The sequence below is a fragment of the Neolamprologus multifasciatus genome, chromosome 5 (genome assembly GCF_963576455.1).
Source record: "Neolamprologus multifasciatus chromosome 5, fNeoMul1.2, whole genome shotgun sequence".
Lineage (NCBI taxonomy): Eukaryota > Metazoa > Chordata > Actinopteri > Cichliformes > Cichlidae > Neolamprologus > Neolamprologus multifasciatus.
Window position 1 is genome coordinate 19773157 of NC_140443.1, and position 27263 is coordinate 19800419.

A 27263-nucleotide genomic window follows, 5' to 3' on the forward strand; every position below is an offset into this window, starting at 1 on the left:
TCTATCACCAATAAAGATTATTAAATTCCAGACAAACAAAATAAAAAATGCACGGTTCAGGATGCAATGCCTTAGGACATAACTGTGTCTCTTTTACTATATCTAGAGAGAAAGGAAATTGATTTCTGCAATTTGTAATCAAAACACATTGTTTGTATAATCAAAATAAACATGTCATGTGACCCCCTATCTGATTTTTACTGCACCACAAACTGCAACATTTAAAATAAACAAGGAAAACAAAATGAACAACACTATATGTTTGAACGTAAATACTCCCCAGAGAGTGAAAACGCTAAAACACTCCAGAGTTGAAACTGTAATGCCCAGAAAGAGTAAAATCCAAAATGATATTTAATAAATTCAATAACTGACCAAATGCAGACACATTAAAACTATTAAATTTCTTATATTGTTGATTACAAGTGAAAGTCCAGATCAAGGTACGTTGTATTTGTCACACTGAGGAAATAAGTTTTGGACATTTTTTCAGTAAATTAATAAACAAAATAGAGCAACAACACAGACAGTGATAAAAATTTCTTCAGGAGGTTTAGCTGCCACATGAAGATGACAACAGTAGCTGTCCATGATGAATATGCAGTACTGAATACTATAACAGTAGTATTCAGTACTGCATACACTTTTCAAAACCCATTCACACTAAAAACCACGTGAAACAACAGCACTGATACATTAAGGCCACAAAGATGCACAAAGAATAGCTTTGCATAAATATCTATACATGTTGGACTGAGATAAAAGAACCACAGGGAGGATGAAATAAAGATAAAATGAGCATGTTTGTACATTGCAGCACATTGCTTTGACTTTGTCTGGGTAAAAGACTTCACTATCTGCAAACACACACACACACACACACACACAAAACTTTGTAAAATTATATTTTGCTTTAATTCGGCATTAATTTCCATAATACCCTGATTGTATGTCAGCCAAACATTTTATCTCCACATGATTCTGTTAAATGTTCATAGTCTCTGTTCTTGTTTACAGTTTCCATTATGTTAAAGTCAATTAAATATGGCTTTGTTGTTTTTCAGTGTATTTCTGTATACAGTTAAAGACACTTTATTAGGTGCAGCTATTAGGTACTATTACTGCTGTTTAACTGATTATTCAAGCAAACACCTAATCAACTAATCAAATTGCAGAAACTTGGTGCATTTAGGCTTTTTTATATAATCAACATGACCCACTAAAGTTCAAAATGGGAATCAGAATGGAGAAGAAAGGGGATTTGAGTGACTTCGAATAGGATGGCATGGCTGTTGGTGGCAGACATGCCTTTCTGAGTAGTGTTCAAACTGTTGATCTGTACACTCCACAGAAGAGAAAATATCTAATGGGCTTCAGCTTTCTTAGGTAAAATGCCTTGTTGATGCCAGAGGTCAGAGGAGAAAATCCAGACTGCTTCAAGTTTACAGGAAGGCATCAGCATCTCAGGTTTAAATGTTTCAGTGTGCCTGCAGCATGCTGTACGTCATATCCTGTGTGACTGGTGTAGCTCGTTCCTCAGAGATGGTGGCGTATGCATGATAAACATCAGACTGGAGAAAACAGACAGTCCTTTAAGTCTGCAGCATCAGTTAAGCTCAGAAAAGATATTCTGCACCTCAGGTGTCAATTACCTCGTCATGTTTAAACTCTTCTCTGTTCAATTTCTCTGCACCTGCAAGTAAGAGAACCACATCCTAAAATTACTTTCAGTCAGGCAGATACAGATGCACTCACTGCATGTGATTCCCCTCTCACTAAGGTCAAAAGTAAATCTTGGGAGAAAAAAAACTTAAAAACATTATCTTGTAGCTTTATGTCATGAATTTGTCATTTTACTCTTAGAAATGTGTACATCTAAGAGTCTTCAGCGCTCAGATACGTTCAAATTAAATGAATAATATGGAAAAGGTTTATTTTATGATTGTTACTGTTGTTGTTTTTTTTCATATGATGACAAAAAGGAAACCACCTGTGTTGGTGTTATGCTAAAGGGTGAACGTTTGCAGGCAACGTGTTGTCTCTGTCACTTTGACAGGAAATCATCAAAAATATAGAGGGTCACTGTTTTATCTGTAAAATTCATTCCTTATATCTGACTGTTCTATGAGTCATATATTGGTGTTTTTGTGTATGTAATCCAGATTGTGTATACATATTCTTGCATGATTGTTCTTCATAGATAAATATTAAGATTAAGTTTATAAACTTAAACTTTTAAGTGAAAAACTTAATATAAAATTGTTCACTTAATTTTAAAAACATATTTCATTAACTATGCATAACCAATGTAATTTACAGCCTTTATATAAAGCCCCCTACAGATACAGTAGGTGTTGAGGTTTCTACCCCCTGCTCTCATAAACTATTTTATCACCACTGGTACACGTTCTCACAGCTAGGCTATGATTACACCATGATTTTTTTCCTTTATATTGTACTAAACAGGATTTAGATAGGTTTAAAGTTTGAGAAAAAAACTGTTGCTCACCAGTAGTACATCTGACACCAGCCACTGAAGTGATCACACTGTAGGCTCCATCATTACTTACAGGTGACTTTATCCAACAGAGAAAATCCACAGATAACACATTACAAATGAATGCACCTTTACCATTTGTAATTAAATTATTGAATATTAAAGTTATGCAAATATGCATTTGCATTACCATTCCTCCATTGTCAATATTTGTCATGCATACAAAGTCATCTGCAGCAGAGGTAAATAAAAAAGTCTCAGAGAATAAAAATACATATAAATGCAATACTGTCTACTCTATTATTGATGGATGTTACAGTGCAATGTAAGGCATGCAATGTATAAATGCAGGGATAGTGGCAGCTAAATAGATAAAATACCTGTGTTTTTGGCTTTAAACCTACAAGTAAAATAAATAAAGGGAAGCAAAGGTTACATTAAATTACAATGAAAATAAAAAGCAGGCTTATTGTGGGTTTGGTCGGTCAGTTTAAAAATTATAGGACAGTAAAAATTGTTAGAACCCATGTGAGACACAAAATGGCTTTTACTTTGAAAAGACTCTGGGATTTGAAGGCATTGTCCACCCTACAGCGTTTCTGGCTGGGTTGTGTAAATGGGATTAGACAGATGTATAACTCACGAGTAATGATAATTAGATGGTTTCAATGTGAGTTGGATCAAATTAGTAACTGTTTCCCTCATTATATTTTAATTTCAAAAGAAGGAATAATTCTGTATTTTGCTATTTTCTTTTATTTCATTGCTTTAACTCTGTCTCTGTTATTGCTTCTGCATTTTGTAAAATAATGTCCAGGAATGAATGGGGAGATGTGATCAATATTTATTAAGGAAAAGCTCAAGTTTGCTGAAAACTAGATTTCTTACCTGTTTGGAGAATATCTGTCTGAGAAAAACAGAAATAGTCAGAGTCCGAATGCTGTATAGGCTGAGTGGCATCAAATCAGTTTTACAGTCAGTGGCTCATTTACAGTAGTTCAGCAAACATACACAAACCTACAAACTTTCATTCAACGAGACCTCCTGAAAGTATAAAAGCAATACAAGTAGAGTTTGTAGGGTGGTGTGACAGCTCCAAACTTGAACTGAACGTGAGCAAAACCAAAGAGATGGTGGTGACCTTCTCCAGTAGGCAGAGGGATCTCGCTGCTTCAGTCACTACCATCATCCATGGGAAGCCAGTGGAGGTAGTTGAGGAGTACAAATACCTGGGAACCATCTTTGACAACCTCCTGAAATTCTCTGCCAACACAGAGGAGATTCTCAGGAGGTGCCACCAACGGCTACACCTCCTTAGGAAACTCAACTCCTTTGGAGTCAGCACACCCATCATGATAGCTTTCACTATGCCTTCCTGGAAAGCATCATAACCTTCTCCATCACCTGCTGGTTCCACTCCCTCAGCCTTCAGAACAGGAAGCGATGCCTCCGCTGCATTTCCTGCAGGACTGAGAGAGGAGAGCCACCTTTGTCCCCAAAGCCACTCTGCTTTTTAACTCCAGCCGATAAGAACATTTCCCACACCCATAGACATAAACTACTCTACACTCTTTTATACTGCTGACACTTTATTCACTTTTAGTAATTTACAGTTATTTAAAAGCTGTGTACTTTTAAAACTGTGTATATATATGTCTGAGTGGTGTCCCAGAAACGATGTGGGCTTCATAGATAATTGGCAAACCTTCTGGAGGAAACCTGGTCTTGTTAGGAGAGACGGCATCCATCCCACTTTGGATGGAGCAGCTCTCATTTCTAGAAATATGGACAAATTTATTAAACCCCCCAAAATATGACTATCCAGAGTTGGGACCAGGAAGCAAAGTTGCAGTCTTACACGCCTCTCTGCAGCTTCTCTCCTCCTGCTACCCCCCCAAAAACCCATCTCCATAGAGACTGTGTCAGCTTCCAAAAAGACAAAAAACAAACTAAAAACCAGCAACAAACAACTTAAACATAAACAATTACAAAGAAAGAACAATACAGTATCCACATCTGAACCAAAGAGTAAAACAGTGAAATGTGGATTATTAAATATTAGGTCTCTCTCCTCCAAGTCTCTGTTAGTACATGACTTAATAATTGATCAACAAATTGATTTACTCTGCCTTACAGAAACCTGGTTGCAGCAGGATGATTATGTTAGTTTAAATGAATCAACACCCCCGAGTCATTCTAACTACCAGAAATCTCGAAGCACAGGCCGAGGGGGCGGTGTGGCAGCAATTTTTCACACCAGTCTATTAATTAATGAAAGACCAAGACAGACTTTTAATTCATTTGAAAGCCTGATGCTTAACATTGTCCACCCCAGCTGTGAAACTCAGAAACCAGTCTTACTTGTTATCATCTATCGTCCACCTGGGCCTTACACAGAGTTTCTGTCTGATTTCTCAGACTTTATATCTAATTTAGTTCTGAGCTCAGGGAATAATTGGGAATAATTCTCAAACACGTACCCTAAAGCAGATGACTCGTAATCTGGAGAGGAAATGGCGTGTCACAAATTTAGAGGATCATCCTTTAGCCTGGAGAAATAGTTTGTTGCTTTATAAGAAAGCCCTCCGCAAAGCCAGAACATCTTACTATTCGTCACTGGTTGAAGAAAATAAGAACAACCCCAGGTTTCTCTTCAGCACTGTAGCCAGGCTGACAAAAAGTCAGAGCTCTTTTGAGCCAACCATCCCTTTAACATTAACTAGTAATGACTTCATGAACTTCTTCACAAATAAAATTTTTATCATTAGAGACAGAATTACCAATAATAATCCCACAGATGTAATATTATCTACAGCTACTCTTAGTACCATTGATGTTAAGTTAGACTCTTTTTCTCCAATTGATCTTTCTGAGTTAACTTCAATAATTACTTCCTCCAAACCATCAACGTGTCTTTTAGACCCCATTCCTACAAAACTGCTCAAAGAAGTCCTGCCATTAATTAATTCTTCGATCTTAAATATGATCAACCTATCTCTAATAATCGGCTATGTACCACAGGCCTTCAAGCTGGCTGTAGTTAAACCTTTACTCAAAAAGCCATCTCTAGACCCAGCAGTCTTAGCTAAGTATAGGCCAATCTCCAACCTTCCTTTCATATCAAAAATCCTTGAAAGAGTAGTTGTCAAACAGCTAACAGATCATCTGCAGAGGAAGGGTTTATTTGAAGAGTTTCAGTCAGGTTTCAGAGTTCATCACAGCACAGAAACAGCTTTAGTGAAGGTTACAAATGATCTTCTTATGGCCTCTGACAGTGGACTCATCTCTGTGCTTGTCCTGCTAGACCTTTATACTGATATGTTTATTGATTAGCATTCAAATATCTCAGTGAAGACAGAACAAAGATTTACCACAAAGCAAGAAAGCATGAGACAAGGCTAATCAAAAGGTATTGGCTGAAGCATTTGCTTATTACGCCAACCCTTTTAACAAAAGATCTTTTAGCATGCAGCTCCTGTACACAGGGCTCGAAGCAAATAATAAAATTCAATTCAATTCAATTTCATTTATATAGCGCCAAATCACAACAAATGTCGCCTCAAGGCGCTTCATAGATACAGAGAGAAAAGCCCAACAATCATATGACCCCCTATGAGCAAGCACTTTGGCGACAGTGGGAAGGAAAAACTCCCTTTTAACAGGAAGAAACCTCCGGCAGAACCCGGCTCAGGGAGGGGCGGCCATCTGCTGCGACCGGTTGGGGTGAGAGAAGGCAAACAAAGCAAAAACAAAACAAACAAACAAACAAACAAGAAAAAACACCACCACCTTAGTAAGTAACTACATCAAAGCAAAAGAATCAAGAGGTTTTCTGTTTTTGTTTTTGTTTATTTTTTTGCTCTTTTCATTCTTGATATATATATTTTTCTAATACTCTATTTTTAAACATATTTTTAAACAAGGAAAATGAACTACACCTTTTTAAATCACTGTCATAACTATTCCACAGGTTAACTCCTCTAACAGAAACACATCTCTGCTTTATATTTGTCCTTATCTTGTTTTTTTTAAAGAAATCTGTTCCCCTTAAGTCATATTGACTCTCTCTGACTTTGAACAGCTTCTGAATACTGGGGCAAAGCAAGTTATTTTGTGCTTTATACATTATCTGTGCCATTTTATATTCAACTAAATCATAAAATTTCATGGTATTCAGATTAATAAACAAAATGTTAGTTGGTTCTATATAGTTTGATTGGTTTATAATTCTTATAGCTCTTTTTTGCAACTTGAAAATAGGAAGAGTGTTTGTTTTATATGCATTACCCCATATCTCCAGACAGTAAGTCATATATGGAAGCAACAGAGTACAATAGAGTGTGTATAATGATTTTTTGTTCAGGACATGCTTTGTTTTATAGAGAATAGCAATGGTTTTTGACATTTTTGTTTTCACATGGTTTATATGAGACTTCCAACTCAGCTTATCATCAATTATCACTCCAAGAAATTTATTTTCGTACACTCTTTCAATTTCAATTCCATTAACCCTGATTTTAGATACATTTTTCATTTGTCTAGTGCCAAAAATAATCAATTTTGTTTTCTTTATATTTAATGATAACTTATTTACATCAAACCAGTTTTTTAATATATTTAACTCCTTTTCCGCTGTAGTCAGAAGCTGTTCTAGGTTTTTACCTGAGCAATACAGAGTGGTATCATCAGCAAACAATACACATTTTAACAGTTTGGAAATGCTACATATGTCATTTATGTATAATATAAATAATTTAGGGCCCAGCACAGAGCCCTGAGGAACACCACAAGTTACCTTCAACTGCTTAGATTTTACATTATTGAATTCGACATATTGATATCTGTCATCCAGGTAACTTTTCATCCACTTGTATGCTAACCCTCTTATGCCATATCTCTCTAGTTTATTCATTAGTATAGAATGATCAATCGTATCAAACGCCTTTTTTAAGTCTATAAAAACACCAACAGTATATTCCTTATTATCTATAGCATTAGATATCCCTTCTACAAGTTCCATCACTGCCATCGAAGTGGACCTTTTCACTCTAAAGCCATATTGGTTATCACTTAGGAGATTATGCTTCTCAATATATTTATCAAGTCTATTAACAAATAACTTTTCTAAAATTTTTGAGAACTGTGGGAGCAGTGATATTGGCCTATAATTGGTAAACTGACTTCTCTCTCCGTTTTTATGGATTGGAATAACTTTTGCTATTTTCATTTGTGAGGGAAATACACCAGTTTGAAAGGACAGATTACAAATGTATGCGAAAGGTTGCACTATATATTCTATAATACTTTTAACTAATATCATGTCAATACCAAAACAGTCAGTGGACTTTTTATTTTTAAATGTCTTCACAATGTTAATTATTTCTCTATGAGTTACAGCACCAATAAACATGGAGGACACATTCTGAGTAATATGTTTATTTAGGTCGTTATTATTTCTTGTCTCTGGAATTTCTTTTGCTAAATTAAAGCCAACATTTACAAAGAAATCATTAAATTCATTTGCAATGTCTTTAGTTTTATCAAGCACAATATCTTTATCTTTTTTTAAATAATCTGGATAATTCTTATTTTTTGAGCCCTTTTTGATTATACTATTTAATATCCTCCATGTTTCTTGTGTGTTACTTCTACTTTGCTCCAATAATTTGTGGTAATATTCTTTCTTACTTGTTCTTATAATATTTACTAATCTATTTTTATATAACTTGTACTTTATTTCAGCATCTTTTGTCCTCTGTTTTATGAATCTCTTATATAGATTATTTTTCTTTTTACATGCATCTTCTATCCCCTTTGTGATCCATGGCTTATTTGATCTGTGATGCTTTCTAGTGATTTTCATTAAAGGACAATGTTTTTCATATAGTGAAATTACAGTTGATAAGAATGCATCATATGCACTATTTGAATCTTCATTTGCAAAAACCTCATTCCAATTGTGTTCCTTTAAGTCCACCTGGAGGGCAGCAATGGCTCTTGTTGTTCTAAGTCGTATCATATCAAATATTTGATTCTTTTGTTTAGTTTTAATCCCAAAATAATTTTGAAAAATTGCAAAAACAGGAAGATGATCGCTTATATCAGTTATAAGAAGTCCACCTACTATTTCATGGTCAATTTTATTTGTGAATATATTATCTATCAATGTAGCTGTATCAATTGTTATTCTACTTGGTTTTATAATTACAGGGAAAAGGGAGTTACTATACATTGTATTTATGAAATCTGTTGTTTTCTGATGTCCATTTGGGTTTAGCAAATCTATATTAAAATCACCACAAATTATTTGCACTTTTTTATCATTTAGGTTGCTAAACATAGCAGCAAGTTTTTCATTGAATGTCTCAAGGCATGAACCTGGTGTCCTATAGATGCAACTTATAATTATATTGTTAGCTTTTTCAACATGGATTTCAATAGTGACACATTCCAATACGTTATCTATGGTGCTTGACATACATTCAATCAGACTACATTTCAAAACTTTATCTACATATAAGGCAACACCGCCTCCTTTTTTATTCACCCTGTTCATTGTAAATAATTCGTATCCTTCCAGTCCCATTTCACTAATTTTCTCATTATCGAGCCATGTTTCTGATATTGCAATTATATTAAACTTTTTTAACTTACTTAAACATTCTGTAATTTTAGAAAAATTTTTATACAGGCTTCTACTATTGAAATGTATGACCGACAATGCATTTGCCATTTTAATATTCATATTGAATTGGTCATCCGTATAGTACTCACAAGTATTATTGGTGTTATTGTAGAAGTGGGTATCTGGGTCAATGTTACTTTCAGGGTCATGCATGTTGTGCTCTGCATAGTTAAACGTTTTGAAGTTCGTTTTCTCAGCGTGTGTGGCAAAATAACCACCTTGACAGTCCTTTTCATAATCAAATTCTTCCTCTTCAATATCTCTGAATGGAAACCTATAATCTGTGTCCAAACTTGTCATTTATGTGTTTTTGTTTTTGTTGTTGTTTTTTGAGCCGTAAGGCCAGAAACACTTTCCATACCCATTGTTCATTATCCAATCGTCACTTTTCCAATAGATTCCAGAGCAGATTCCTGATTATTTATATTGCTCTAAGTCTTTGAGTTCTCTTATCATCACAACTTTCGCTTCTTCGGGATTGCCATTTAGTCTTATCATTACTTTGCAGTTCCTCGTCCATGTCGCTTGTATCTTATTTTGTTTTCTCAGGCTGCGTGCCTGTCTTGCAATTTCAGCAGTCTTTTTCGTTAAATGTTCATTTAAATACACACCAGTCCCTTTAAGCTTCTTACCCTGTTTCAGTAACTCAATCTTTGTTTTGCGACTCACAAACCGAAGAATAATTGATGGCTTTGTTTTACTGTCTTTCCTGGGGAGCGTGTGGCATGCTGCAATATGATGGCTCTGAATACTTACATTCTTCGTTTGAAGGAATTTTATCACTTGCTGTTCAAGCGTTTGCAGCTCCTCTACCGGGGCATCTTCACCATCTTTACCTCCCCCAGCTGTTACTCCGGCGTAGGTTCGGTGTTGCGTCTCCAGTCCACTTATGACTAAATCATCCATTCTTGTGTATTGTTCAAGGTCCTCAATTCGCCGTTCCAAGTCGTCTATTTTCTTGTCCTTGTTCTTTATGAGGTTTTTTAGTTGTTTTATTTCATCCATTAGGTCATGTAGCATACCTTGTTGTTTAGCCACTTTGCTCAGTTCATCAGACATGAAATTAAGCGATTTCTTAATCTCCTCCAACTCCTCTTCAGCTCCTGGGTTTGCTCTTTTAGGCGGCATTTTGAAAATGATGAGATTTGTATTTCCTTGTGATGGCCCGTTGAAGTCACTGTTGATTAACTTGTTGGTTGAGCCTTGGCCTAGTGGTTGCTGCAGGAGCCTGGGCCTAGTGGCTGCTGGAGGATCCTGGGCCTAGTGGCTGCTGGAAGAGCCTGGGCCTAGTGGCTGCTGGAAGAGCCTGGGCCTAGTGGCTGCTGGAAGAGCCTTGGCCTGGTGGCTGCTGGAGGATCCTGGGCCTGGTGGCTGCTGGAGGATCCTGGGCCTGGTGGCTGCTGGAAGAGCCTGGGCCTGGTGGCTGCTGGAGGATCCTGGGCCTGGTGGAGCAGGAGGGTCCTGGGCCTGGTGGCTGCTGGAGGGTCCTGGGCCTGGTGGCTGCTGGAGGGTCCTGGGCCTGGTGGCTGCTGGAGGATCCTGGGTCTGGTGGAGCAGGAGGGTCCTGGGCCTGGTGGCTGCTGGAGGGTCCTGGGCCTGGTGGAGCAGGAGGGTCCTGGGCCTGGTGGCTGCTGGAGGGTCCTGGGCCTGGTGGAGCAGGAGGGTCCTGGGCCTGGTGGCTGCTGGAGGGTCCTGGGCCTGGTGGCTGCTGGAGGGTCCTGGGCCTGGTGGCTGCTGGAGGATCCTGGGCCTGGTGGAGCAGGAGGGTCCTGGGCCTGGTGGCTGCTGGAGGATCCTGGGCCTGGTGGCTGCTGCAGGAGCCTGGGCCTGGTGGCTGCTGGAAGAGCCTGGGCCTGGTGGCTGCTGGAAGAGCCTTGGCCTAGTGGCTTATTTTTCAGTTTTGGTGCAACAAGCTACCAATTGTCTGGTGTTCGTTTCTTTTTCCGTAGATATGTGTGCTTCCTTCTTGTGTCGTTTGTTGTCTTCAGTTTTGTCAAATTAGTAGAATACCTTGTCTTGGGCTGCTACTCCCTGGAGTCTGCTACTCAAGCTGCTGCTGCTCTCTGTGCACACTCCTTAGTGCAGCATTCGATACTGTTGACCATAATATCCTATTAGAGCGATTAGAACATGCAGTAGGTATTACAGGTACTGCACTGCAGTGGTTTGTGCATGTAATGGAGAGTCCTCTTCACACACTGAGGTTAATTATGGAGTTCCACAGGGTTCAGTGCTTGGACAAATTCTGTTTACATTATACATGCTTCCCTTAGGCAGCATCATTAGAGGACATAGCATACATTTTCACTGCTATGCAGATGACACCCAGCTCTATCTGTCCATGAAGCCAGATAACACACACCAATTAGTTAAACTGCAGGAATGTCTTAAAGACATAAAGACCTGGATGGCCGCTAACTTTCTGCTTCTTAATTCAGATAAAACTGAGGTTATTGTACTCGGCGCTGAAAAGCTTAGAAATATGGTATCTAACCAGATTCTTACTCTGAATGGCATTACCTTGGCCTCCAGTAACACTGTGAGGAACCTTGGAGTCATTTTTGACTAGGATATGTCCTTCAACGCACATATTAAACAAATATGTAAGACTGCGTTCTTCCATTTGCGCAACATCTCTAAAATTAGAAATACCCTGTCTCAGAGTGGCGCTGAAAAACTAGTTCATGCATTTATTACTTCCAGGCTGGACTACTGCAATTCATTATTATCAGGACGTCCTAAAAACTCACTGAAAAGCCTTTAGCTAATCCAAAATGCTGCAATCCTGACAGGGACTAGAAAGAGAGAACATATTTCTCCTGTTTTGGCTTCCCTTCATTGGCTTCCTGTTAAATCCAGAATTGAATTCAAAATCCTGCTCCTCAAATACAAGGTCTTAAATAATCAGGCCCCATCTTATCTTAATGACCTTGTAGTACCATATCACCCTATTAGAGCACTTCGCTCTCGCTCTGCAGGCCTACTTGTTGTTCCTAGAGTATTTAAAAGTAGAATGGGAGGGAGAGCCTTCAGTTTTCAGGTCCCTCTTCTGTGAAACCAGCTTCCAGTTTGGATTCGGGAGACAGACACTATCTCTACTTTTAAGATTAGGCTTAAAACTTTCCTTTTTGCTAAAGCATATAGTTAGAGCTGGACCAGGTGACCCTGAATCCTCCCTTAGTTATACTGCAATAGACGTAGGCTGCCGGGGGATTCCCATGATGCATTGAGTTTTTCCTTTCCAGTCACCTTTCTCACTCACTATTTTATTGTATTAATAGACTTCTCTGCATTGAATCATATCTGTTATTAATCTCTGTCTCTCTTCCACAGCATGTCTTTTATCCTGTCTTCTTTCTCTCACCCCAACCGGTCGCGGCAGATGGCTGCCCCTCCCTGAGCCTGGTTCTGCCGGAGGTTTCTTCCTGTTAAAAGGGAGTTTTTCCTTCCCACTGTCGCCAAAGTGCTTGCTCAAAGGAGGTCATATGATTGTTGTTTTTCTATGTATCTATGAAGCGCGTTGAGGCGACTTTTGTTGTGATTTGGCACTATATAAATAAAATTGAATTGAATTGAATTGAATTACTCTGTGTATTTATTATCTCACTCTTATTGTCTGTTTATGCCCTGTCCTTATCTTTAACTTCATGCTGCTCTGTTGTATCTTAATTGCCCCTTGGGGAGAAATAAAGTCTTTCTGATTCCGATTCTGAAACAAGAAATCTAAAAGTACAATTATTTCCTAAATCCTTAACATTACGTAACATATTATTGCATGAAAAAAATATTTATTACTGACTGATGGCAAGAAGAGTAACCAGAGCAATCTAATATGAAATCAGTTTTAATGCAATCAATTTAAAACTGTAAATGTTATACTCTAACATTAATATCCATCGGCACATTGACAAATACTTTCACATATTAATTGACATAAATCTCACCATTTCTTCTTTTAGATCTAAGAATCGTCAGCACCAGTAAAATGACGCCCACAGTTACTCCGAAACCAACGATGACTAACACAACAGTCAGTGTCCACGTTCCTGTTTGAGATCACAAACACATCTCATTTGTCTCATTAGTCAGCCACCGATTGTGCAAGTTCCCCCACTTAAAATGATGACAGAGGTCAGTAATTTGCACCAGAGGTACACTTCAACTGTGAGAGACAGAATGTGAAAAAAAAATCCATGAATTCACATGGTAGGATTTGTAAAGAATTTACTCGTAAATCAGGGTGGAAAATAAGTATTTGGTCACCTCAAACAAGGAAAATCCCTGGCTCTCACAGACCTGTAACGTCTTCTGTAAGAAGCTTTTCTGTCCCCCACTCGTTACCTGTATGAATGGCACCTGTTTGACCTCATCATCTGTATAAAAGACACCTGTCCACAGCCTCAACCAGTCAGACTCCAAACTCCGCCATGGCCAAGACCAAAGAGCTTTCGAAGGACACCAGGAAAAGAATTGTAGACCTGCACCAGACTGGGAAGAGTGAAGCTACAATAGGCAAGCAGCTTGGTGTGAAAAAATCAACTGTGGGAGCAATCATCAGAAAATGGAAGACATACAAGACCACTGATAATCTCCCTCGATCTGGGGCTCCACGCAAGATCTCATCCCGTGGGGTCAAAATGATCATGAGAACGGTGAGCAAAGATCCCAGAACCACATGGGGGGACCTGGTGAATGACCTGCAGAGAGCTGGGACCAAAGTAACAAAGGTCACCATCAGTAACACACTACAACGGCAGGGAATCAAATCCCGCAGTGCCAGACGTGTTCCGCTGCTGAAGCTAGTGCATGTCCAGGCCCGTCTGAAGTTTGCCAGAGAGCACATGGATGATACAGCAGAGGATTGGGAGAATGTCATGTGGTCAGATGAAACCAAAGTAGAACTTTTTGGTATAAACTCAACTCGTCGTGTTTGGAGGAAGAAGAATACTGAGTTGCATCCCAAGAACACCATACCTACTGTGAAGCATGGGGGTGGAAACATCATGCTATGGGGCTGTTTTTCTGCCAAGGGGACAGGACGACTGATCCGTGTTAAGGACAGAATGAATGGGGCCAAGTATCGTGAGATTTTGAGCCAAAACCTCCTTCCATCAGTGAGAACTTTGAAGATGAAACGAGGCTGGGTCTTCCAACATGACAATGATCCAAAACACACCGCCCGGGCAACAAAGGAGTGGCTCCGTAAGAAGCATTTGAAAGTCCTGGAGTGGCCTAGCCAGTCTCCAGACCTCAACCCCATAGAAAATCTGTGGCGGGAGTTGAAAGTCCGTGTTGCTCGGCGACAGCCCCAAAACATCACTGCTCTTGAGAAGATCTGCATGGAGGAATGGGCCAAAATACCAGCTACTGTGTGTGCAAACCTGGTAAAGACCTATAGTAAACGTTTGACCTCTGTTATTGCCAACAAAGGTTATGTTACAAAGTATTGAGTTGTATTTTTGTTATTGACCAAATACTTATTTTCCACCCTGATTTACGAATAAATTCTTTACAAATCCTACCATGTGAATTCATGGATTTTTTTTTTCACATTCTGTCTCTCACAGTTGAAGTGTACCTCTGGTGCAAATTACTGACCTCTGTCATCATTTTAAGTGGGGGAACTTGCACAATCGGTGGCTAACTAAATACTTTTTTGCCCCACTGTATGTGTATTGTACATATTACCTGCGGTTGTGGAAAATGATGATTTCATGACAGTCACTAGTGATTCTTTTTCCACAATATCTACAGGGAAAAGAAAAACAAAAAAAATGTGTTTTTTTGTTTGTTTTTTGTTATTTTTGGAATCACTGCGGCAGACATCTTGTAAAACTAAAAAAAACTGAATCAAACTCATAACATATAAAAATAATTCAGTTTTTCTTGGACTTGCGTTTCAAGCTGTATCGATCACTGCGAGGTGACAAAGAGTTGGGTTCATTTTCTAAAGTGTAATCACAGCTGGCATCTTTTTGTTGAACATGATGTAAATGCCTCAAAAAATCAGCAACTGGGACATAAAACTGGCAGAACCTCTGTTTGGTTTTTCTGCTGCTTTCCTTGAAGACAGCTAGATTTCGGACTGGACGACTTGCTTCTTCAAAGTACAGATTACATCTTGTGTCATTTTTCACAGATCCAGGCAGAGAGCAAACAAAATGAACATATTCTCCATTAAAATGCTCAACGCTCATCTGTGGTGTTTGACCTACATGAAGATCAATGCAGTATCATTAGATATCAGTCACATATTCTGCATGTTTTACCAGTACAAAAACAACGACAGCGGTGATAATCACAACTGTCCTACTATAACACTCAGTCATCATATTTTACAACTGATGTTAACATTTTTTGATCCCCTGAAATTTCTTTTAACACCACATGGAAGCTGAAATGTATTTTACATGTGTTCGACGAATCAGTAAAATTTGACATTCAGCCTTCTCAGATGATGCGTGAGAAACACATGTTGAACTGGTTAAATATCAACTGGACCATCACGTCATGTCTGTTAATATGAACAGACAGAAAGGTGTAACTGAAATCCATCATAATTTTATCATAACAGGTTTTTATGTGAAATACAAACAGTGATTCTGTATCAGGTTTTTGTATCTGCAAATTTAGTTCAGTGTAGTAGGCCAGATGTTTATAACCAAAGACCTGCAAAGTAATAACTGACAACAACTGTAATTAACTTTAACATACCCTCCTAAACATGAAGCACTGTCCACCAGATTCCTGCTAAAGGTAATTGTATGATACATGATCTAATAACAGGAAGAAGAGTCTCTTACTTTGTATGGTGATGGAGGATGTGTCACTGTGCGGTGAAGGAGAATTCACAGCTCCATATTTCACTGTGTAAAAGCATCTGACTTTGACCTCAGCAGGTGATCTCTGATGTGACATAAACAGCAGTTCAGCTCCTGTCAGTGTCTGCAGACACGAGATACCTTTGTTACTTTGTTGCTCCCCAGTATAAAAATAACAGTGATGAACTGAGGCAGATGCTGGTGCCTGACAGTGTAATGTGACTGAGTCTGTCTCTGAGATCAATCCTGTGTTCACTGTCAGTGTTGGTGCAAGAAGAGCTGAAAGGTTAGAGGGAAATACATATGTCAAATATCTAAAAGGTTATTATGGCAACACTCTGAATGAGAGAGATTTGTTGTAAACAAACAATGTGTGAAAACTTTGTTTGGTTATTTGCAGACTGTATCAGTTCATATGATGCTAAAAGAACAGTTTGAAATTAAAACTGTAAATTGCAGACTGACCTTGGACTTGATACTCATGAGAGGAAACTGTCAGAAATAACATGTTTAAAAAGGGAAATACATGCATGTGTTAATAACTGGATATTAACACATATGTAACATTTAAACAATTGAACTGTTAAAGTTTGAGTTAGTTCTTGCTCAGAGTCTGTATAAACGCAGATTTAATTTAATCCAACAAGAACAATAGTTTCTCAATAAACTAACCTGCATAAAATCACCAGCCATGAAAAATGTAGGTAATTTGCAAAGATGACTCTGAGTTCATTTATGTTGAAATCTACAGAGAATTGACTTACTCATGAGGATGGCAAACAGCAGGTGCCTAGTCATGATGAAGCTGAATACTGCAACAGCCAAATTGAACAGAGTGATTGTCATTTTGCAGCACTTGTTCAAACTAAAAAGACAGGAAGCAACAGCCCTGAACAATGTAGCTTTCAAAAGTACCCGTACGTGTTTTACTGAGAAACAAAGAACCACAGCAGAGGGGTGAAAAGAAGCTAATGAGAAGAGCACATTTGAGCATCATTTACTTTGAATTTGTGTGGGTTAAAGTTCTCACTATCTGCACACATGCATCACTTGTATTTATTTTCAAAGCATTGCAACACATGAAGTATTCACAAGTTAGTTCAATAAGACAGTAAAGCATACATTTTAACTTTTGTATCTGCTGTTACCTGATAAACCTGTTACCTGATAGTCTGCCTCTTTACTGAGCAGTCTAAATGTTTTCTTGCTTCATATGTAGATACATTCAAAGTTTCAGTGATGAGAGGTCAAATCAAATTTAGTTCCTGCCCTTTAGCTCTATTAAATAAATGTATTTATGACAACACTGAAGTCACTATGATGGTTTTTACTGAAATAGAGATTTTTAACACCTCTACAACACATCATATACATCTGCTTTTGATACAGACAAATGTGCGCACTAAACAACAGTTGAAACGATGTTCAACATTCTCAAAAGTGGGACTCAGCTTTTTCAGAGGGAGAACGATACATTCAGAAAGTGCTGCATTCACTGAAAACACTACATCCAGATGAACAGAATCAACATTTGGCGATTTTCTTACTTAGATGATTGAGTATGCATAAAGATGTTCAACATTGCACTATCAGTCTAAATTTAATTACATCTGCACTCTCGGATAATACTGAACTAATGTTACAATCATGACTACGGACCATGATCGACATGATTTTTTTAACCAACTTGCAACCCAGAGACAATAACAGAGCGCTCTACATATCCAACATTTAAGACATCTCAATCAATGGCTCATTGCAAATCATCAGCTTCTTTTTTAAGTAATGTCTGCTTGATATGTTATTTGTGTTTCTTTTGTTGTATGTCTGTAGACACATGAATGCATGGAGACTATATTCATAAGAAGGTGGAGGAGAAAAGATGCAAAATGGAGCCCACTACATTGTATCTTTTAGGGTTACTGGAGCTGTTGTTTCTCTATGAAATAGACAAAATACAGGGTGGGCGATTTATATGGATACACTGTAATAAAATGGGAATGGTTGGTGATATTAAAGTTCTGCTTGTGGCACATTAGTATATGTGAGGGGGCAAACTCCTCAAGATGGGTGGTGACTATGGTGGCCATTTAGAAGTTGGCCATCTTGGATACAACTTTTGTTTTTTCAATAGGAAGTGGGCCATGTGACACATCAAACTTATTGGTAATGTCACAAGAAAAACAATGGTGTGCTTGGTTTCAACGTAACTTTATTCTTTCATGAGTTATTTACAAGTTTCTGACCACTTATAAAATGTGTTCAATGTGCTGCCCATTATGTTGGATTGTCAATGCAACCCTCTTCTCCCACTCTTCACACACTGATAGCAACACCGCAGGAGAAATGCCAGCACAGGCGTCCAGGATCCGTAGTTTCAGGTGCTGCACATCTCGTCTCTTCACTCCATAGACAATTGCCTTCACCCCAAAGATAAAAGTCTAAGGGGATCAGATCGGGAGACCTTGGGGGCCATTCAACTGGCCCACGACAACCAATCCACTTTCCAGGAAACTGTTCATCTAGGAATGCTCGGACCTGGCACCCATAATGTGGTGGTGCACCATCTTGCTGGGAAAACTCAGTACCAACTTCAGTGCATAAAGATTGAAACACATCATAATGTAGCAATTTCAAATATCCAGTGGCCTTGAGGTTTCCATTGATGAAGAATGGACCCACTATCGTTGTACCCCATATATCACACCAAACCATCACTTTTGTTGTTCCAACAGTCTTGGAGGGATCCATCCAATGTGGGTTAGTGTCAGATCAATAACGGTGGTTTTGTTTGTTAACTTCACCATTCACATAAAAGTTTGCCTCATCACTGAACAAAATCTTCTGCGTGAACTGAGGGTCCTGTTCCAATTTTTGTTTTGCCCATTCTGCAAATTCTGTGCGCCGATCTGGGTCATCCTCGCTGAGATGCTGCAGTAGCTGCAGTTTGTAAGGGTGCCATTTGTGAGTAGCTAATATCCGCCGAAGGGATGTTCGACTAATGCCACTCTCCAGTGACATGCGGCTACGCTGTGGGCTCTTGCTGAATGAAGCTAGGACAGCCACTGATGTTTCTTCATTAGTGACAGTTTTCTTGCGTCCACATTTTGGCAAATCCAGCACTGAACCAGTTTCACGAAACTTAGCAAGCAGTTTGCTAACTGTAGCATGGTCTCGTAGGGTGTCTTGCATTGAAATCTGCTGCAATGACCTACTGCGTTCACCAGATAGCAACACAATTTCAATCCGCTCCTCACGTGTTAACCTCTTCGACATGTCAATGGCTGTGAACAAAGAGAAACTTGTAAATAACTCATGAAAGAATAAAGTTACGTTGAAACCAAGCACACCATTGTTTTTCTTGTGACAGTACCAATAAGTTTGATGTGTCACATGGCCCTCTTCCTACTGAAAAAACAAAAGTTGTATCCAAGATGGCCGACTTCTAAATGGCCACCATGGTCACCACCCATGCTGAGGAGTTTGCCCCCTCACATATACTAATGTGCCACAAGCAGGACTTTAATATCACCAACCATTCCCATTTTATTACGGTGTATCCATATAAATGGCCCACCCTGTAGAAATAAAGTCGCATAATGTAATGGTGCATGCTGCATGCAAATTCATAAATGGATGGAGAACTAATATTAAATGCACGAGTCATTAATTAATTTTCCCAAGGGACCACATGAGAAATTGGGACTGTTGTGAAGGGCTGCATCAGTAAGCTGGACTCAGTTCTGTTTAATACTAATTTTATCCCATTATAAGCTTACCACAAGAGTCCCAGTGTCCTTTGTGGCCCCAGAGGAAAATTCATAAAACATACTCTGACTGGAAAACCCATCATGTCACCACTCCATTGTATTTTCGGAGGAGCCGCTGCTGAGTTTCTGAAGTCCTCAATATAAACATATCAAAGCCATTTTTTGTTTGTAGGCATTTCTGGACCCAAGGCTGAACTCAAGCATGAACTCATCCTCACCTACGCAAACATTTTTACACTCATCACAAGTCTGCCTCTGTAGTCACTGAGCAATCAAAATTAGATTTTGCTTCATATGTAAATTAGATACAAAGTTTCAGTGATGAGTTGTGAGTACAAATTTAGTTCCTGCCCTTTTTCTCTAGGAGGTAATTTTATCTATGAGAACACGGAAGCAAGTAGAGATCATTTTCGCACGTCTACAATGTGTGACATGCATCTGCTTTTGACACAGACACAAGTGTGCACACTGAGATAGCAAACAATAGTTGTTCAACATTGTGCTATCAGTCTAAATTTGATGAATTCTGCATTGAGCATTGATATTGTTTCTTAATCAGTTTTGCACCCTCGGATAATATTGAGATAATATTAACAACATGACCGGAGAACTTCAGTAATAAAGCTAAACAGCAACAAAAATAGGGAGCACTGGCTGATTGCAAACCAGGTGTGTGACCACCCAGAACTCATTTATGTATTTATTTTTGTTGTATATCTTTATGTCTTTGTTCATTTTAATGTTTTATGTGACCTGGCCTGGGACTACAGATATAAATGATCAGTTTTGTTATAACCTGGCATCTTTTAATTTTGGCACACTGATGTACATCAACATGCAATTATCCAGTTAGATAAAGAAAAACATTTCATTTATTTAATGCTGAATTCTGACATTGTTTTTTAATCACTTTTGTGGCATTTCAACTCATATTAAAAGGCAAATTACTAACAATACTCAATACTTTAGAGTATTGTACTTCTGTATCTACAGCCAGGATAAATTGTGTAATGATGTTGAAATATATTTATCCTTATTAAACTTCTTATTATTCATTTAACTCGCATTAAATACTTTTAAAATATTTTATTTAGCTTGAAATTATGTCTGGGGAATTTACTCCTACCTCTGTGATGTCCTGCCTCCATCCAGCCTAGACTGTAGCTCTGAACTGCATATAGCTAAAGGAAAATTCTCTGTGTAATGCATTTGCACCAACTACAAAAGAAAATACAAAAACACAATGTGAATAAAGCACGTGAAATTTTAGAAATCTGTCCAAAACTTGTTTAAAATTAAAAATCATTAAATTCACATCTCAAAAGCTAATTTTGAGCATAACATTTAACCACCTAAAACAGTTTATTTTACTATTACAAATATCATCAAGAGGTGCAAAAGGTTGCATAAAGTGCCAAATACAATCAGCAAAGATATGTATGTGATAAAGTGCATACGTCACTGTCGTCACACCGTCAAGTTTCATCAGCATTTAACATTGATCCGACATTTATTTAGGTCTGAGATTTCAGTCGACGATTCAAATAAAAAATCAGCATTGTTTAAATGTCGTCTTGCTATCTGTGCATTTGAAGCACTGCTTGGGTGTTTTGACACTGGATGAGGCGACAGGATTCAGTGATAACACATTAAGTTGGATGAATCCGCGGTGGCTTTCAAATCTTAATTTACCACACCTGGTGCGATGCGGTTCACCTGGTCTCATTATACCGGAAACAACTGCATAAAAACAGAGACAGTTGCCAAATAAAAGGAGAGTACGCATATTTTAAGACTTTAGCTTGTCTGCCTTTATTGTGTCCTGTTTTTAACTTTAGATTTTAGTGAAATGGCTCCCAAAAGGCCACCAGCACACTCCACTGAGCCGTCCGATTCATCCACAAGCGAAGCGTCGATGGATGAGAAGCCGGAAAAGAAATCAGGTCTGTGCGCAAGAGGCGAAAATCTTTCAGATGGAACGAACTTTAAAAATTATATGTAAATTTACTCTGCGTAGATGCTGCGCCTCATCCATCCACGGCGATCATGGTGAAAGAAGCACTTCAAGCGTTGGACTCGCGCAAAGGGGTTTCATCCCAGGCGATACTGAAGTATATCACAGAAAAATACCCGTCGGTGGATTTGGCGAGGCTGAAGACTTTAGTTCGCAAAAACCTAAAGAAGGGAGTGGAAAATGGGACGCTGGTGAAGCCTGGAAACTCCAGCGCGACAACGGCCACGAGGAGATTTAGGGTAAGAGGTTACATCTGCAACTGCGTTCAAACGAAGAGTTCAAATGTCAATTACGGGTTTCGTCTTTATTAAGCTTGCACCGAAGACCAAACCAAAAGCCGAAAACGCAGAGCCCAGTGTGAAGAAGTCTCCAAAAGCAGCCAAGGATGAAGCCAAGAAGCCCAGCAAAGCGGGTATGAATGACCGTTAAACCTCGAGTGAGCAGTAATTTAAGCTGTTACTGTGTCAACCTGTCATTTCTTACAGGTGCCGCAAAGAAAAAAGACGCTGAAAATGGACAAACAAAGTCCAAAGAGGTGAGTGGGCGCAAGTTTGTCTTTAGATGAGAAGTTGGGAAGTTGACTCTTCATGTATTTAAGAATGTGGATGAAGCTCATGGTAGTTTACATCTATATTCTAAAGTTGCAAATGTTTAAGATTTGAAGGACCCTCAAAATATTCTGGAAGATGGTCAGAATGTTACTTTTGCATAACTATAAACTTCAACAGAAATGGAAACCAGGTATCTGTACAGCCTCACTAGAGAAAAATCCTGGAAAAAATTCCCAAATTGCACAATAGACTTGAGCATTTATTTTAAGCCAGATGTAGCAAATTTGATGCATTTTATTTACATATGACTTGATTTGGAGTTTGATAATTTGTCAGATTCATCATTTTTAAAGTGAATTTTCTGGCAATTGCGTTACAATTCAGGCTTTAAGGGGTTAATGGCTTGGTAAAGTGTCCTGAATGTGTCAGTTTTCATAGGATCGATTTGTCTGGTAAAGTAGTTTACGTTCTCTCCAGTGTTCATTAAATTCTGTCTGTCATTCAATCTACCGCTGTCTCCTAAATTCCCCTCTTGCCTTTTAGGACTCAAAGCCTCCCAAAAAGTTGAAGGATGAAGAGGCTTCTACATCAAAGGTTGCTCCAGCGAAGAAGCCAAAGGCTAAAAGAGCTAAACCAACTGGGGATGGTGAGGAAACTGCTGACTCGACCAAGACTAAAGCAAAGAAAACGAAGGAGGCAAAGCCTGGAAAGGCCAAGGTTGCCAAAGCGGACAGTAAAGTGGCTTCTAAATCAAGCGGAAAACGAGGGACAAAGTCTGAAGATTGAACTTGTAATTCTAGACTGTTTTTATATTGTTTGTCAAATAAATCTAAATTTTTAGCTCGAGTGCATTTGAGTATATTCTAATTACCTTTAATACTAGACTATACAATAACTAACCCCAAGCATTGCAAATGTATTGAATCTGGCGCCTAATTTACTTCAGACCTTCTGCATTTGTACTAAAGGTCTAACGTGTCCTACAAAGAAAGAAACCTGACAGATTGTTGCAATTGTGAGTTTATGACGGCAAGTCTATAATGCTGTGTAACCTGGTTTCAAAATAAAAAAGTTGTTCATCTGCAAACATTCTGAACTTAAAGTTCAGGTGGCAGCTTTCCTGAGAGTGAACCATATTTGCACAAGTCTCAGCAGACAATTGTGTAACAAAGCTGACCTAGTGGGCTCTTCACCAAACTGAGTCACTGTTTCTATTAATCGGTGCATGTCCCTGAATATGTTGACCATCCTCGGCTGTAGATTCATGTCCTGTAATCAAAGGATTCATTCCTGTGTAACTCAGACTTCACTGTATGGGCTATTGCTTTCTGTAGTAAGACACACACTAGATTTAAGTTCCCATACACTGCAGTAATAAAGATGACTGAGTGGTGTCTGCATTCATTTTATGTGTTTCCAAGATGTTAATTGCAGAAGGGTAAATGATAATCTAAAATAACATCCCAGTTCCTCCACAGGAAAGACAAAAGGACCAGAAAAAGCAGCGTGCAAAGCATTAAAAGGGCTGTCTTGAAAAATGGGGCCACCCAGCTGCTCACTGTGGACATCAGCACCAAAAGCACGGTTATAAAGGCTAGCGATACATCGATTAGTTTTTCAAGTACTGTCTGTGCAGTGGTATTGGCCCATGTCTCTGGATGCCCTGCATCCTCTTCTTTCTGCTGCTGCTGCTCCAGCTTGAACTGGCGTCTCTCACAAGCCTCCAGCGCCTCCTGCAGGCCAGAGACAAAATTGAAGTTTTCTAATGCCCAAGGAGAAATACAGTTACAAAGCCAGCGCTAAAAAGATGCCAGGCCCTTATAGTGGTTAAAAAGGGCCTTGCATCTTTTTAGCCCTGTCAGAATTTGTTTTTGGAGTTTTTTCTGAGGTAGAATAGTAAAGGGTAAATCTGTAAATTTTAATTCTAATCTAATTTTGTACAGAAAGGAAGAATCAACACACCAGTTACATACTGGAACAACTTCTCTTGTCATGGGAAAACCTTATTTGAAACTTACATAAAAATCTTGTGTTGCATCAGAAGACCGATCAGCACTCTTCTCCGCTGTGGCGGCTAACTCTTTTTTCAAGTTCCAAACGTCATTCTGATACTGTTCTGTCAAGTCAATGAATCGCTCTTCTAGAGATTCCCTTCTGCAAAACACAACACTACATAAAAACAGCAGATGGTTTCAGCCTGCACAGCTGTATAGAGTAATATAGTACCTGTTCTGTAGATCTTTAAGGTCCTCAAAGAGCAAAGAGTAGTCTCGTTGGTAACTCGCATTTAAGTTTTTAAAGTGTTCTTCAAGTTGGCTGTGGCTTTCCCGAAGCTTACCAACGTACTTCAGTACATCATCAAAGGCCTCGCTGTGGTCACAGGTACACTGCCTTGAGCTACTGTATAAGATATTGAAAGAGACATTTTAGTCAGATTTTGCACCACAGTTGCTGAATAATTGGACTGAAAGAAGATGTAGAGGCCTCCTCTTTGTTACTAGCAGTATTTGGATAACAGCGTGCTTTCCAGATGACAGCTGTAACCTGAAAATTGGTCTGCCTCAAAGTGGACCTCTGTGGGGTGACTACATATATAAGCATGCTTTTCCACTTACAGTAAAAAGCAATGGGCAGTGTGTCCTTACTGATAAAATCTGTCTTTTACTGCTGTTTAAAATAATAAAAAATTTCTTTTAAAAAAAAGTGAGCTTAAATTAATTAAAGTAAATGGGTTTTTTTGCATTAGGACAAAAATTCATTTAAAACGATTTATAAACACTCATTTTAGTGTGGTGTCTGCTTATAATCTACTGTAAATAGTATGCTTTATTTAAAAGTCCATTATGTCACTGTTAAGTTGTGCTGATAAAATGGGAACGAACCTATTACAAAAATGACTGAGAGAATAAAAATTCACCCAGAACTCCAAACCATCATCACAGTCGATCAGCATCACGCCAGGGCATGAGTAAATGTTGTATTAAATGTCATTTCTACAGTGCATGAAACATCCAACAGTTGTAAATGTTAATATGCAATCACCAGACATTTCATTAGGTACACCTTACTAGTAATGGGTTGGACCACTTTGGGCTAAATTCTTCATGGCATAGATTCAGCACAGTGTTGGAAACATTGTGTGAGGCTATCATGTCAACATGGACCAAAAATTCTGAGCAGTTTCAGTTGTATGTTTATGATGGGAATCTCAAGTTCCTAAATAACCTTTCTTCTTCATTCTGATGCACTGTTTGAACTTCAGGAGCACGACTTGAACATGTCAACATGCTTACGCTGTTAAATTTGCTGCCATGTGATTGGCTGAGTAAATATTTGCTGTGACCCTAGTTACCAGCGTTGGTATCGGTATTATCTGCCCGCCTCTCACCGGGAGCTTTCGTTCCGGCTGCTGCTGCCGTACCCCGTGTGTGTGGCCTGCAGACTTACACCTAACACACAGTGCACGGCGATAAAGATCCCTACCTCACACTTGAATGTAGTAAGAACATCATTTTTGATGACTGTGCAGTTCTTCCTGGTTATATTGGTCGCTTCATGCTCACCTGGCTTCAAGTGACATCGTGGAGTCGTAGTCGGGTGTCAGTGACCTCTCAGGCGTTGATATGTTGAGACACATTTGTCACCTTTTTAAAAAAATCCAACTGCTTTGCATGTGTTAAAGTTTAGCGGAATCGAAGCGATAAATGTTGTAAACAGTAAAACGACGTCGGTGCCCAACGTTCATGTTGCTTAACAACATGTAAAACTGTCAGAAACAGAAACGTTCACGCTGATTCGGGTTTGTGAATGTCGTAAACGATCTGCTATCCGGTGTTTCAGGTTCAGTAAGTTTTCTTAGTAGTTCAATAAAAGTCCGAAGTTGTTTTGCTGGGTGTAGCTAAAGGTCTGAAGAAGGAGGCAGTTCCCAGCTCAATTTCACCTTCATCCGCGGGGGAAAAAGAGAAAAAATAAGTTTTTAAAACGACAGCAGATTTAATGGATTGTGTGGAGCATCTGTTGGCTTTGATGTTTTTTGTTTTTCTGTACACTCTCGACCCTTTTATGAGACGATGAGAAAGATTAACATATAATTGTTGATATGATCTTCATTGCAAATATCTTAGCCAATCACACGGCAGCACCTCAGTGCATTTAGGCATGTAGACAGGCTCCATAGGAGCTGCTGAAGCTCAAACTGACTTTGAACGTAGCATGATTGCAGGTGCGAGAATTATTTCAGATACTGCTGATCTGCTGGGATTTTTCCAAACTACAGCAGCAGCAGACCACACCGGTGAGGAAACTACAAACTGAGGCTACAACTCCACACAAAATGTGACAATAGAAGATTTAAAAATGTTGCTGGATCTGATGAGTCTCAACTTCTGCTGCAACACTCAGATTATCAGGTCAGAATTGGTCTTAAACAACACGAAAGCATGGCTCTATTCTGCTTCGTATCTACGGGTCTGGGTGGGGATGGTGTAGTGGTGTGGGCAGGGGTGTCAAATGGGCCGGGGACACATCAGAGGCTCTAATCTGGCCTACTGGCCCACTTTGTAAAATGTGAAGAAAGGCATAGATTTTGGACTTTTAACTGCATTTTTTAAGATATGTGAATCATTCCATGTGTGGTTAAACTTCTTTACACTGGCAGAAGGAGAATTTCACCGGTCCAGCCTACAGAGGGTCAAACACGGCTTTATGTGGCCCACGATGTAAACAGAGTTTGACTGACGGCCCCCTTAGTGCAGGCTGATCACTGTTTAAACACCACAGCCTACCTGAGTAATATTGCTGACCATGCTCATCTTCTCATGTTAAAAAGGTCAAATCACCTGAAACCAGTTTGTTGATCATGCCAGCGAGCAAAAGGTTTTTTTGTGTTTTTTACCTTAGTATTATTTTGACTATAACCCTCTTTG

General features: G+C 38.9%; 3 protein-coding genes across 4 annotated transcripts; 1 reads left to right on the forward strand and 2 right to left on the reverse strand.

Moving 5' to 3' along the window:
* Window positions 1-333: 333 nt before the first annotated feature.
* Window positions 334-24071, reverse strand: LOC146518467 (uncharacterized). The gene is made up of 14 exons (XM_085159341.1): window positions 23964-24071; window positions 20900-20991; window positions 16768-16815; window positions 16469-16495; window positions 15986-16282; window positions 15064-15393; window positions 14871-14930; window positions 13127-13228; window positions 3727-3958; window positions 3386-3404; window positions 2688-2789; window positions 2510-2576; window positions 1653-1693; window positions 334-1571 (listed from the first exon to the last, which is right to left on the reverse strand). Exons 2-14 carry the CDS (start codon window positions 20919-20921, stop codon window positions 1479-1481), a joined length of 1440 nt encoding a protein of 479 aa, XP_085015467.1. The 5' UTR covers window positions 20922-20991; window positions 23964-24071; the 3' UTR covers window positions 334-1478.
* On the forward strand, window positions 21521-24071 carry h1m (linker histone H1M). The gene is made up of 5 exons (XM_085160512.1): window positions 21521-21716; window positions 21791-22026; window positions 22100-22199; window positions 22273-22322; window positions 22882-24071. The coding sequence occupies exons 1-5, from the start codon at window positions 21623-21625 to the stop codon at window positions 23122-23124; spliced, it is 723 nt and encodes a 240-aa protein (XP_085016638.1). The 5' UTR covers window positions 21521-21622; the 3' UTR covers window positions 23125-24071.
* Window positions 23315-27231, reverse strand: LOC146518469 (transmembrane and coiled-coil domains protein 1-like). Of its 2 annotated transcripts, none has more exons than XM_085160513.1 (4): window positions 25902-27231; window positions 24565-24738; window positions 24357-24492; window positions 23315-24071 (listed from the first exon to the last, which is right to left on the reverse strand). In XM_085160513.1, exons 1-4 carry the CDS (start codon window positions 25973-25975, stop codon window positions 23763-23765), a joined length of 693 nt encoding a protein of 230 aa, XP_085016639.1. In that variant the 5' UTR covers window positions 25976-27231; the 3' UTR covers window positions 23315-23762. The 2 variants fall into 2 exon arrangements, with proteins under 2 accessions (XP_085016639.1, XP_085016640.1); XM_085160514.1 differs by having other exon boundaries at window positions 25822-25937.
* Window positions 27232-27263: the final 32 nt, after the last annotated feature.